At 38.1% G+C, this 13,016-nt stretch overlaps 1 protein-coding gene across 4 annotated transcripts in view; it reads left to right on the top strand.

Moving 5' to 3' along the window:
- GALNT13 (polypeptide N-acetylgalactosaminyltransferase 13) overlaps window positions 1–13,016 on the top strand; it is a 268,667-nt gene that overhangs the window by 229,488 nt on the left and 26,163 nt on the right. For 3 of the 4 annotated variants that reach the window (XM_042480745.1, XM_042480727.1, XM_042480736.1), the window contains exons 10-11: window positions 2,531–2,629; window positions 11,006–11,140. In XM_042480745.1, the coding sequence (XP_042336679.1) occupies window positions 2,531–2,629; window positions 11,006–11,140 (234 nt within the window). Of the gene's footprint in view, window positions 1–2,530; window positions 2,630–11,005; window positions 11,141–13,016 lie in introns of those variants that run through there. The other variant, XR_006105156.1, reaches the window with a different exon arrangement.

Genomic DNA, 13,016 nt, shown 5'->3' with positions numbered 1-13,016 from the left:
TGTCAAACTGCATTATTTCCTCCGTGTAGATGCACCCCTGGAGTTTGAACAGCATTTATTTATTTATTTATTTATTTATTTATTTATGAGAAATATTTATATGGTATATATTCAACTCCCAGGAAAATGTACAGCAAAAATCAATTTTGACAATTTAAAACAATTTAAAATTTAAAACAATAAATTTAAACAGATTAAAAGCTCTTTAAACAATTTAACAGGTTAAAACAGTTCTACAAAATTATAACAGTCCACGTGTGTCTGTGAGAGCCAGCTTGGGATGGTGGTTTGAATATTGGATTACTACTCTGGAGACCAGGGTTTGACTCCCTGCTCCACCATGGAAACCACTGGGTGACTTTGGGCAATTCACACTGTCTCAGTTTTAGAGGGAGGCAAAGGCAAATCCTCTCTAAACAAATCATTCCAAAAAAAACCCCATGGTAGATTCATAAATCAGAAATGACCTGAAAAAACACAACAGTAACCACAGCAACTTGTTAGCAGAATGAACCTAGTGTTGGTTTGAATCAGGCCTCTAAGGAGAGGGCATTCAACACAGCTGAGAAGGCCCTGTTTCATGTCTTTCCACAGCGTATTGCCCTCTGGTGACAAAGATGAATTCAGGAACACTCCTTAGCTGTCCACCTGATCTTTCAGCATGAGCACTGGTTTCCTGAGAATTATCAGTCCACAGAGCTGATATCCTGGAACTCATCTTTAGTTTATATCCCCTTACCAGCCTCTTGCAGCATCCAAGCACTGGTTGAGCACCTACATGTCCCAGTTAACTTCAGTGGCAAGGAGAAGTACAGTTGAGTGTCATCAGATGTTTATTTCACCCAGGCACAAAAATCTTAATTATGCCCTATACAGACAGGCCAAAATAAAGCTGCTTCAAGTCACTTTGGAGGTATGGTGTTTCAATGATGCATGAGTCCTAAGAGCCTGGAAGCTATGCCAAAGCTGCCCTCTGGTCCTTAGGACTGGAGCATGGCTTTGGTGTGGCTTCTGGACTCTTAGGATGCATGTATCATTAAAACAGCATATCTTCAAAGTGACTCGAAGCAGCTTTATTTTGGCCTGTCTGTATCAGGCTTCTCCCAGCAGCATCATATTAAGTAGCATAGGGGGTAGTGACACTCCTCAGTATAACAATTATGTGGATTCCAACAGTGCGTTCTCTGAGACTATGAGTGTTACCTATGGTTGTCATTTAGGTAGGAATGACTCCACTGTAACAAAGTGACTCAATTTCCCAAATTACAGAGCCACTACAACAGGATGCTGTGATCACAACAGTCAAAAATTGCTGAGAATCCCAGGAAGACTAATAGGTGTCACTCTATCTTTCCCCTAGAGCTGGTTGTCAGTAAGAGCAACCAAGGACATTTCAGGACTATTCCCTGGCCTGAAACCAGTATTAGAGCTGCACTAATGAGTAGGAGACATAGGAGTATCTGCAACATAAAATATTGTTATGGCAAGTATTGGGTGGTTCACAAGATACTATTCTAAACCAGTCTATAGAGCCACACCAATAATCTTGGCTTCATCTGAGAATCTCAGAATGAGGAGGTGCATCTTTTAAGGATACACTTATTTTCATAACTCATTCATGTGCAAGCTTTTTGCCATGTAGATCATCACAACTGCATGAAGTGTTTTCACAGCTGTACTAAATTTTTATGATGGTGTCAGCTTTTCTCATGGAAAATTTTCATGGCTCATGAGAGCACAGTGACAAAGTGTTCTATACAAAATCATGGCAATGAAGAGTGATGCTGGGACGACAACAACAACAACAAAAACTCTCCAGCTGTGTTGGATAAAATGTGTGATCTGGGTCCTGCTATGATGCTTTCTGAAGTTGTGGGAGAGGTGCCTGCAAGAAAGGTGCAGCACGTGACTTTCCTTCTTGCCTGCCACTACTCTCCTTCCTTGTCTTTATTGTCAAAGTAACATTCTTTGTAAATAATTTTTGGTAAAAATTTGTAAAGAATCTTTGCAAATGAAGTGTCTTTGTTGTGATGCAAATATATGTTAAATCTCCTGGACTTTGAGAATCTCCCAGTTGCCACATGGCCATAAGGAGGAGCTGCTAGCCTGTAGGACATGCCCCTCCATACCATCTTAACTAAGAAAAACAGCAAAATGCAGGCCTATAACTAGCATCATCATTTTCCCCTCCTGTTTGGTTGTAACACCTTGCCTGATGAAGAAGCCAGTGAAGCTTTGAAAGCTTGCAACATGTATATTGTGCATTTTGGTTAGCCAATAAAGGTATCACTGTTTGGTGGATTTTTTATTCTTTTGTACCAGTTTCTAAAACAATTACCTCTATGTGAATAGGTTAGTATATTCTGGTGACACATCTTAATCTTGATGACAGGATTATGATATTTCTTACCCTTACTTCAGTGGTGGGTTAGTTACTATTTTTGTTTTTGTTTGTTATTGTTGTTGTTTTAAAAAAACTAAATCTATAAACATTTTAAATTTTGTATTCCTTGGTTACATTTCCCCTCAGATCAGAAATGTTGAAACAAACCAATGCTTGGATAACATGGGACGCAAAGAAAATGAAAAAGTGGGCATATTCAACTGCCATGGCATGGGAGGAAACCAGGTAAAAATTAAACCTGTTTTGAAAATAAATTTTTAAATATCTTTCAAGGTTCAGCACTTGTAGCCAAATGTGAAATCAAGCAGGTGCTTATCCAGAAGCAGTATTGGTTCAACTTAATACATAGAAATTAAGACCACAGTATTTCCTACTGAATTCTGGATTAGACTGAGGAAAAAATTATTCATGTATTAAGATTCCCCCATCTCCCCGGCTGCCACCGCCACCATCAAAATGGCAGTGTGGTTTGCAAGGATTTACTAGTATTTGTGAAAAAGACCCATGGGATATCTTGTGCCGCTCTTGAAAGCTTCCCTGAGAATCCATATTCTTCTTTGGAAGTTTGTCCTATTGCTGTTAAAATATAATTGCTTTTTAGGCTCTAAAACCCCTGTAACAACTTATGTTTAGCAAACCATTATTTCCTTTTCTTTCCTGTTACTGAGGGCTGAATCGAGTACTACTCTCACAATACAAACAGGACTTTCTTCCCTTTACTCCTGCGCCCCCAAACCCTACTCCAGAAAGGTTCTAAGCTCTCTCAAGTAGGTTCTTACATATGGGGAAGGGCTTCAAACGTCTGCTGTTGGATACAGCCCTAGATTTGAACAGGCTTCCCACTTTCCATTCTGAGAATCTTCTTTGAATTAGCAGTTCTCTGTATTGTGCTTATTCTGTCTTCTACTGAGCCAATTTTTCATGCTTGGGACCAGAAATGTTTTGGATTTTGGAGTTTTTCAAATTTTGAAATATTTTAGATGCATAATGAGATTTGGGTTTTTTTGTTTGTTTTTTTATTTATATACCGCTATTCCAAAGATCATAGCAGTGAACAGCAAGCAAGCTAATTAGCAAGTAAGCTAATTTGCCCCCAACAGTCTGGGTACTCATTTTAGCGACCTTGGAAGGATGCAAGCCTGAGTCGAGCTTGGGCCCTTTTGCTGGTCTTGAACTCGCAACCTTGTGGTTTTGAGTGAATGGATGCAGTACAGGCATTTAACCACTGCGCCACCAGATATCTTAGAGATGGAACCCAAGTCTAAGTATGGAATTTATGTTTCATATGCACCTTATACACATAGCCTGGAAGTCATTTTATTCATATTATTTTTAATAATGTTGTGAATGAAACAAAGTTTATTCACACTGAACCATCAGAAAGAAAAGATGTCATTATCTCAGCCAACCATGTGCACAATTTTGAATTTTGGAATATTTCAGATTTTGGAATTCTGGACAAAGGAAACTCAAGATGTAGTGAGAAATAAATGGAATCCAGAATTTCATAAAACACACTTGACAATACCACTCCTCACATAAATCCTGTATGTTTTAGCATCAAGACCAAAAGGCAAGCCTGTCAAAGCAGTGCTGGACTATAACCCTGGAGACCACAGTGCAGAATTAAAACCCACTGGGTGACTTGGAGCAAGTCACATGCTCTCAGCCTCAGGGGAAGGCAATGGCAAATCTCCTCTGAAGAAATCTTTCCAAGAAAAACCCATGATAAATTCACTTTAAGATCCCATAAGTCAGTAACCATGGTGGCGACATCATTTCATGGCAATTGGAAGTGTTTTTTTTTTTTTTAATGAAACTGGCTGAAGTGAACAGCAGTACTGGAAACAGTTTATGTCTCGGACTGCTTCAGTGACCAAGGAGGGCATCTCCCCTCTGAATGACTGTCTGAGGTAGGAATGGATTGGAGGAGGGAAAATAAACTTAAGCTGAATCCAAACAAAACAGAGGTACTCGTGATAGGCAACCCCAATCCGGGTATGGATATAAGCTCACCAGTCCTGGATGGGGTCACACTTCCCCTAAAGGACTGTGTTCGCTCCTGAATTCATCACTTCAACTGTAATCTCAGATTAATGCACCAGCCAAGAGCACCTGTTATCGGCTTCAGCTGATACGCCAGGTACGACCCTACCTGGAGCCACGGGACCTAGAAACAGTTGTACATGTGCTGGTAACCTCTCATCTCAATTTCTGTAATGCGCTCTACATGGGACAACTCTTGTGCCACGTTTGGAAGTTCCAACTGGTACAAAATATGGCAGCCAAACTGGTCGCAGGAAAATCTAGGTTTGACCAAATTACACCTATCCTGAAATCTTTACATTGGCTGCCTGTTACCTTCCGGGCACAGTACAAGTTGTTGGTTATTACCTATAAAGCCCTAGGTCAAGCCTACTTGAAGGAACGCCTCCTCCCATATAATCCTTCCCACACACTCAGGTCCTCTGGGAAAACTTTATTGATGTCGAGGAATACCAGACTGGTGATGACTTCTCAGAGGACCTTTCCCACTGCCACTCCAAAAATCTGGAACGACCTGCCAGAAGAGACTCGGCAAATAACCTCTCTTGAGGCTTTCAAAAAAGTGATAAAAACAACTCTTTTACAGCAGACCTTCCCAGACTGACCTTTGTCCAAACTAGAACAAATCTGATTTTTTGATTAAATCCTATTTTGTATTGTATTAACCTCTGTTGTTACCTGCCTCGATCCCCAAAGAGGAAGAGGTGGGATATAAATAAATACTTTATTATTAAAAGGAGAAAACTCTAGTGCACAAGTTCCTATATTACCAGTACTGTATTAAATCTCATGAATTGTTATGGCTGCTTTTCATAAAAAGGTAAAAATATTTTTAAAGGTATTCCCTCCCAAAGGATGAAAAATCATGTTCAATGTATATACCACACAACAAAGGTAAATAAAAAAAAAAGTTAATGAACTATGTTTAATTGGGGGGGGGGATGATTTAATGACCAGATTTGCACTATTATTAGAAGATATTTGAAGAAATTGCAGTAGGAATCTTGATTTAATGATGATGATGATGATAATAATAATAATAATAATAATATTTATTTGTATTCCACTTTTTCATAAAGGAATCAAAGCAGATTCCAACAGTATAAATAAAACATCAAAAATTACAAACCCAACCCCTCCCCCCAATCATAAAAAAGTGATCAACCCCTAAAAAAAGATTAAACATCAAAAAATTTAAAACTGTCCAATATGAATACACTATAATTTCGGGCTGATTAGATCTAGAAATGAGTCTTCCTCTAGAGGAGGGGGGACGGGGGCGATGGTATCAATCAATTTTGATATCGGTATCAATAGAGGGGAGGCAAATCTAATGGATCTAACCTAATCCAGAAAGGCCTGCCAGAAGAGATCTGTCTTAATAGCCTTTTTAAAGGCTTCCAAGGTGGTAATATGGCGAATTTCATCCAGCAGGTCGTTCCAGAGCCTGGGGGCAGCTGATGAGAAGCTCCTCTGGGTCACCGCTGAAAGTCTGGTCTTCTTAGGTTGTAGCAGATTCTTCCCAGAGGACCGATTTAAATCAATAAATTAAATCAGGCTGTGAAGTTTATTGCACAGGCCCTAAAATGGGCCCATTGCGTTACAGAATTTGTGCGCGCGCAGGAGTGCACGGAACGGGATGGGGCTAGGGACAGCATTTTACTGCACGCTGGACCGCTGCCGCCGCTGCCAGACATTCCAATCACGTCCTCCCTCCGTTCCAGAGGGCCCAGTTTCTGAGAATGCTTTGGAACAATTCTCAGAAATCGCACCCTCTGGAACAGAGGGATGACACGATTGGAACGCCTGGCGGCAGCAGCGATATTCCCTCATGCAATAAAATACAGTTCTTAACCCCATCCCATTCCATGTGCACCCGTGCACGCACATTTTGTAACACAACTGGCCCATTTTAGGGCCCCTGCGATAAACTTCTGTCTTTCTTAGGGGTGAAACAGACAGGCAAAATAAAGAAGCTTCCAGCCACTTTGAAGGGAGGGAGTTATATGACACATGCCTTGTTTTGTGTTGGAATCAGCATATGGTGGTTTGTTTTTATGAGAGCTTTGTAGATTTTTTTTCCTCATTTCCTATACATCCTTTTCTCAAAACAATTAAAACTATCATAAAAATAATTTCCTTACATAATATTAAAAATGCAAACACAGATATTGTAGGCTGTTAGACAGCAAAGATACATTCAATTTATTTTTTTATTTTTTTCCAAAGGTACATTCAGTTTAGAAAGGGGAAAGTAGTAGTTATGAAATGTCCACAATCCTGTGCTGGGTGTTAAAGTGTGGAATACTGTAACTCTATGTTACAGTATTCCACACTGCTGTACATCAGTGATAAAAAATTCCTACCTAAGAACTGTATCTTACCAAACTTAGTGTAATACAGGAAACATCATACTTATACGCAAACTTGCACAGGTGCAAAGAATATATATAGCTTTGTTTGAAATGAAGCAATGTATTTCCACAGCACCGATTGCCAAGCATGATTAAACTGAAATAAGCAGCATGTAATTGAAATGGGAGTCAATGACAGCCAGATGATTTTTAAAGACCTGGTATCCTTTTGCCTTTATGCACCACAGTTTCTATCTTACACATGGTTCAGGTTCAAAATATGCAAGAGAGAGAATTTTATTAAATGTGGCCTTTTCCTTTACATGTTTGTCTAGGTGATTAGCTATTACTAAAATTCTCCCCTCATATGTAAAGATACAGTGGTCTTCTCTGTATAAACCTATTCATGTAACAGCTTGCTATCTTGTGCATGAATGATGATGCAGGAACTGCAGCATTTTGCTATGCTGATATGTATTAGGGACCAATATAAAAATGCATTTCATCTACGTATATATATTTTTTCACCATGCACAAAAATATTTTGTAGATTGCTCTGTGGAATTATAACAAATGTCAGAGCATGAGCAAGTGGAACAGGCTTAAAGCTGCTTTTTAACTTTTCCCCTTTCTCACACACAGTAATTGGTAACTTAGTATGATTTACATGCACTTTCTAATTGGTAATGCAATCAAGTTCAATTTTCATGCTTTGCCAAAGGCTGCATTCAGCAATTAACTGGCAAAAGGTTGCTCTCAACAATTAAGAGAGAACACTTTTCCTGTAGCTTTGATTAGAATACTCTAAATCAATTGAGGGGTGCATTCACATTAATTGGGAGCCTTGTAAATAATTAAAATAGTCATCACATAGGTTACTTTAATTTGTATTCACTTTTTTTTTCTGACTAGGATTCATCTTTAACTCTGATGTGCAGCTTGGGGTATATTGGTCAAAACCCTATTGTGGCAAGCTGATAATGGAACATAAACTTTTGTGAACAGTTTGACATTCTCCATGCTCACCTCAGTGAAAAGCAGTGATTTTAGCAGGGGCAGAAAAGAGCGGCAGACAGCTCTAAACTGAAAGTGAGGGCAGTGGTATGGTAGAGCTCTGCTACATGCCCCACAGTCAGTGGCTGTTTGGGTCAATAGAGTGGAGGAGTTGCGTTCCACACCAGCAGGCTGCCATTATTCAGACTGAAGAAAAACATTGCACAAGGAAATGCTCAATACCTCCTTGTACAATGTTCCAAAACAGTATTTATATTCTTCTGAGAAAATGTGTTCCTTGTTACAACATTATAGTCACCCTTCCACATTCATAGGGATTAGGGGCCAAAGGCCCCAATGAAAGTGGAAAAACCAGAAATATGTTAGCACCCCTCCAACATAAATGATAAAGAGTCCTCTCCCACCATATTTTCAAAGTGCTTCCACTTCCACTTTCAATGTGATGTTTGCAACCACTGCTGCAAAGTATCCACCTTCTCTTCTCCTTCTATTCCCCCTTCATCCCAGCCAGACAAAAGCAACACTGTATCTTCCCCACTTTAACAAAGTTTGCATTCTCCTCATTTCCAAAGTCTTTCCACTCTGAATCTCATGCTTGCTGCCACAAAGGAGGAAGGGTGAGCAGCAGGGGGTGAAAAGGTTGACCTTGATAAGCAGCAGTTACAAAGTCACGAATAGACAAAACTGCAAATCTGAAACCTTTGAAAGCTGCGGAGGACTGACTGTACAAGGATTCTGGCTAGTCTTTAGACTTTTCTTCTTTGAGGATTCTCCCAGCAATTCTTGTTGTTAGTGCTGTGTGCCTTCAAGTTGTTTCCGACTTATGACGACACTATCATGGGGTTTTCTTGGCACATTTCTATGGGGTGGGGGGGTGTCATTGCCTTCCAGTGGGTTTACATAGGCAAGCTGGGATTCGAATCCTGGTCTCCCAAATTATAGTCCAATGCTCAAACCTCCACAATACGAAGCAATAGGTGCACACAATAACAATTCTTATAACATAGGATTATATCCATGCTCTGTTTGATTATAAATTTTTCTTAAAAGAAACATTTTACATTTTCCTATCGTATTTTATTTTTGTAGGGCTTTGTTTACTCATAGAAATTTTGTTTTGTTTCATTTGAATAAAGGGAAAATAAATAACTTCAGAAATTGAGATCAAGCAACAAACAGAACATTCTCAGGCCCCTGCCTATTAAAAGCTGCCTGGATAGGTTTGAGGACTTGGACTTTAGAAGTTCCAAATGCATTTTGAGGGAAGGGTCCTTAAGAAAGCAGTAGTAAGACCATCACTAAAATCAAGATTTAACCTGAAAAATTTGGACAACCATTATACATATTTTTGTGGATTTTTGGGCTATGAAAGTGAGTAAGTAGACTGTTTGGGACCTGTATAATAACACTTTGTATTGACATAAAATACTTGCTATTGACATAAGGATACACAATTCATGATCCATGTTATCCTTACAAATAGCCTCCTAAAGTAGGTCAGTAGTATTCATAATATTATGAGTATTATTATATGGGATACCAAGGCTGGAAGAATCTAGACTTGCCTAAGCTCATTTAGCATGCCCATAGCTAAGTTAAGATTTAAACCCGAGCCCTAATGATTCATATCATATACCCATAACAGTTAAGTTGCACATTTAACTAGACTGTTAAGTTTAACAAGAAAACAGTGAAGTAACATTCTTAATTGTGCCACTCTTAGTATTAGCACTCATGAACTGTTCTTGTGTATCCATCTACATTGAGTGTATCTACACTGCGGAAATAAAGCAGTTGGACACCACTTTAACTCCCATAACTCTACTCTACAGAATCCTGTGATTTGTAGTTCAGTGAGGCACCTGAGCCACCTAACAAACTAGGCTGAATACCTCACCAAATCCTACAAATACCTTACCAAATCCTACAAATCCCAATATTCCACAGGATGGAGTCATGAAAATTAAAGTGATTTCAAACTGCTTTATTTACTGCAGACCTGGAAGATCTGAAGGTCTCACACTGGATCAAAAAGTGTCTCTATTTTATCCTCACAATAACAATTCCCTAAGTTTGAACCTTTGTTTATGTACTATTGAATTACAGTAATTTCCCAAATCTATGGATGTAATAGAAATACCTGTAATCAGTGGAATTCAGCTGAGAGTAATTTCCAGTAATTTTCATTCACATTGATTTTCCAGTTCTCAGTGTTCATCACAGTAATTCTTAGTTTCAATAGTGGCCTTGAGTATTTTTCCTCTTTAACACAGTCTGAAGAGAATAGGTGTCCAAAACTGAAGTAAAACATCCACATTTTCTTTACTTCAAAGTTAAATGGCTCTGGTGGATTCCATATATATTTGCCTTTGAAAATAGTCCAGAGCTTCTTTCATTAAGTTTAATAAGGCTTAGTCCTTATTAATAAGGCTTACACAGAGTTAAGCCCCTGGTCAGCCTTCATAACCCAACAGCTAACTTTTCAAATTGGATGGTCCACTAGAGTGCACTACACTGGCTTTCATACACAGTTTCAGATACAGGATTTTATATGAAATGTACTACAGTAGTAAACCAAGAGTAACAACTATGATGATACATATTCCCTGACATGTATTGCCTGTGGATTCAAGCTGGGTATATTAAGAATCACAGCTTTCCTTTAAAATACTTTATTTATGTATTCATATATTAGTTATGATGAAATGTGCTTTTAGGATCTTCTTATTCAAAACTGCAAAGTAGACATTTTAAAATGTCTATAATTCTTATGATTTAAACATCTCACTGCAACATTTTGTAGTGTACAGTCCTCTTGGTACTGAGGAAATTGATCATTATTCTCCAAAGGCAACCTGACTATAGGTAGTTCAGTTGGCAGGACAATGTTACCCTTATGCTCACCAAATGCAGGTCTCTAGGAAGCATTTGTGGAGGACTCACAGTTAGGAAGCTGTATATCCCTAGTGATTATTAGATCAGTATTAGATTATTAGATGAGAATATATTAAATGAACATGAGTAATCACTGTCTTTCATTCGTCATGATTGGGCAACAGGCTAAGTGGGAAAGAACTATCATTTATTATCTTTATGTTTTAAGTATAATTATGGGCATATAATGGATATATAGGTACACACACACACTGACATAATGTTGCCAAAATCATCATTTTATTTCTTCCAGGTATTTTCATACACTGCTGACAAAGAGATTCGTACAGATGATTTATGCTTGGATGTCTCCAGGCTCAATGGCCCTGTGATCATGTTGAAGTGCCACCACATGAGAGGAAATCAACTTTGGGAATATGATGCTGAGGTAATATTTTTTTTCCTTATACAGCAGGAGGAGACCAAACTTACTGAGATTAATCCTATTCAAATTGTATTGTGGGTTTCAAGTTAATAGTACCAAATGTTCTTTAACCCAGAATCAACCATTTGAAATAATGTGTAGCAGCTTTCATTGTGTTAATTTATAAAAGACTGTGGTTGGGCACCATGAACTACTCTCAGGATTTCAAGATATTCACACAAAAAAAACCAACTTGCCTGTATCCACCTCCACCTTACCATTGACATTTAACTCCTTGAGACCACACATTAAATACAAACCTTTCAGGATGTATCTAACCCTTAAGGCATTGCCTGCTTTACGATGGACATATATATTCAGACTTTTAATTTTGAGTCTAAGGGTGCATGTGTGTGCAGAGATAATGGGTGGAATTCAGGGCAGCTCTGGGTCCAGAATACTCCAGGATCAGTCTGGAGTATTCTGGCCAGTGTAGAACCATTATTTGTTAGGTTTGCAGTTTTTGGCCAGGAACATTTCCATTGTTCCATCCCATAAAATTCTGCAAGTCTTTTTCTCACATCAGATTTCATGATTGTATCTGAGGTTTTCAGCTGTCCAAGCACCATTGTAATATATTATTGTAATACAGAAAGCCCTCAGTATCAGCTAGAGTTTGGTTCCAGAACACACACACACACACACCATGTAGACCAAAATCTGTGGATGCTCAACTCCCATTATTACAGTGGTGTTGTAAAATGGTGTCCCATCTATAAAATGAAAAAAAATCAAGGTTTGCTTTTATTTAATTTTTTTAATAAATATTTTCAAACCGTGGTTGGTTGAATCCATGGGTGGACAATCTGTGGATATAGAGGACTGGCAGTTATATATTGTAATATTTTGTAATATATTCTTAGTTGGGTCAAATGTTTGGAACGTTCTATTGTGAAAACTACTGGTGCTCCATCCCCCTGATGATCTTGATTCACCAGGCATACAGTATATGAACTGTGTGTCCCAGCATCTTTGCTGGTCTCATAGCTGTACAGACACTGCAGAAGATGCTGCTTTTTGAGTTATGAATCTATAAATGCCTTGATACTTTCATAAGTACAGACTTAAAATTTTCTCTTTTATTCTACGATAAATTCTAAAATTGATTGAGGGCATCTTCTTGGCTATGCTTTTCATATACACACACAGTGAGATTTTAAGGTAAGATGTTTTCACTAGTTGATAGAGAATGTTGAACTGCATACTTGACACCAGGAAAAAACCCTGAAAGCAGGACTATGCATTCTAATACATGCTGAAAATAGATCCACCCAATAATTTCTAAGGTTTGTAATCCCTACATGCTTATCAATAAGCCCATAATAAATGAACACTTGTTTACTATTTCAAGGCTGTTGCAAAATAGAACACCTTATATATCATATATACTCGACTATAAGTTGACCTCATGTATAAGTAGAGGACAGGTTTTGAGACCAAAATTATGGATTTTGCTATGACCTGTGGATAAGTCAAGGATAAAATTTAGGGGCATATAGCAAAGGATCTAAAAGATGAGGCAAAGCAAAACAATGTCAAAGAACTTACAAAAGTCCAGCAGACATAACTCTTTGCGCTTAGTCTTAAGGCTGGATGGATGAGAGAGTAAAGGAGGTCGGGAGCTTCACATATTATATTGCTTTTCATCAGGAGATGGTTCCTTCTTTTAAATAAGAGTTAAGATACAATACTTACATTGACCTATGGATAAGTCGACTCAGGTTTTTGGGGTAAATTTTTTTACCTAAATTTCTAGACTTATACATGAGTATATACAGTAATAATAATAATAATAATAATAATAATAATAATAATAATAATAATAATAATAATAATAATA

This window comes from Sceloporus undulatus, chromosome 1 (genome assembly GCF_019175285.1).
Source record: "Sceloporus undulatus isolate JIND9_A2432 ecotype Alabama chromosome 1, SceUnd_v1.1, whole genome shotgun sequence".
Lineage (NCBI taxonomy): Eukaryota > Metazoa > Chordata > Lepidosauria > Squamata > Phrynosomatidae > Sceloporus > Sceloporus undulatus.
Note: the sequence above shows the minus strand (reverse complement) of the source record. Positions and strands in the feature narration are given on the sequence as shown.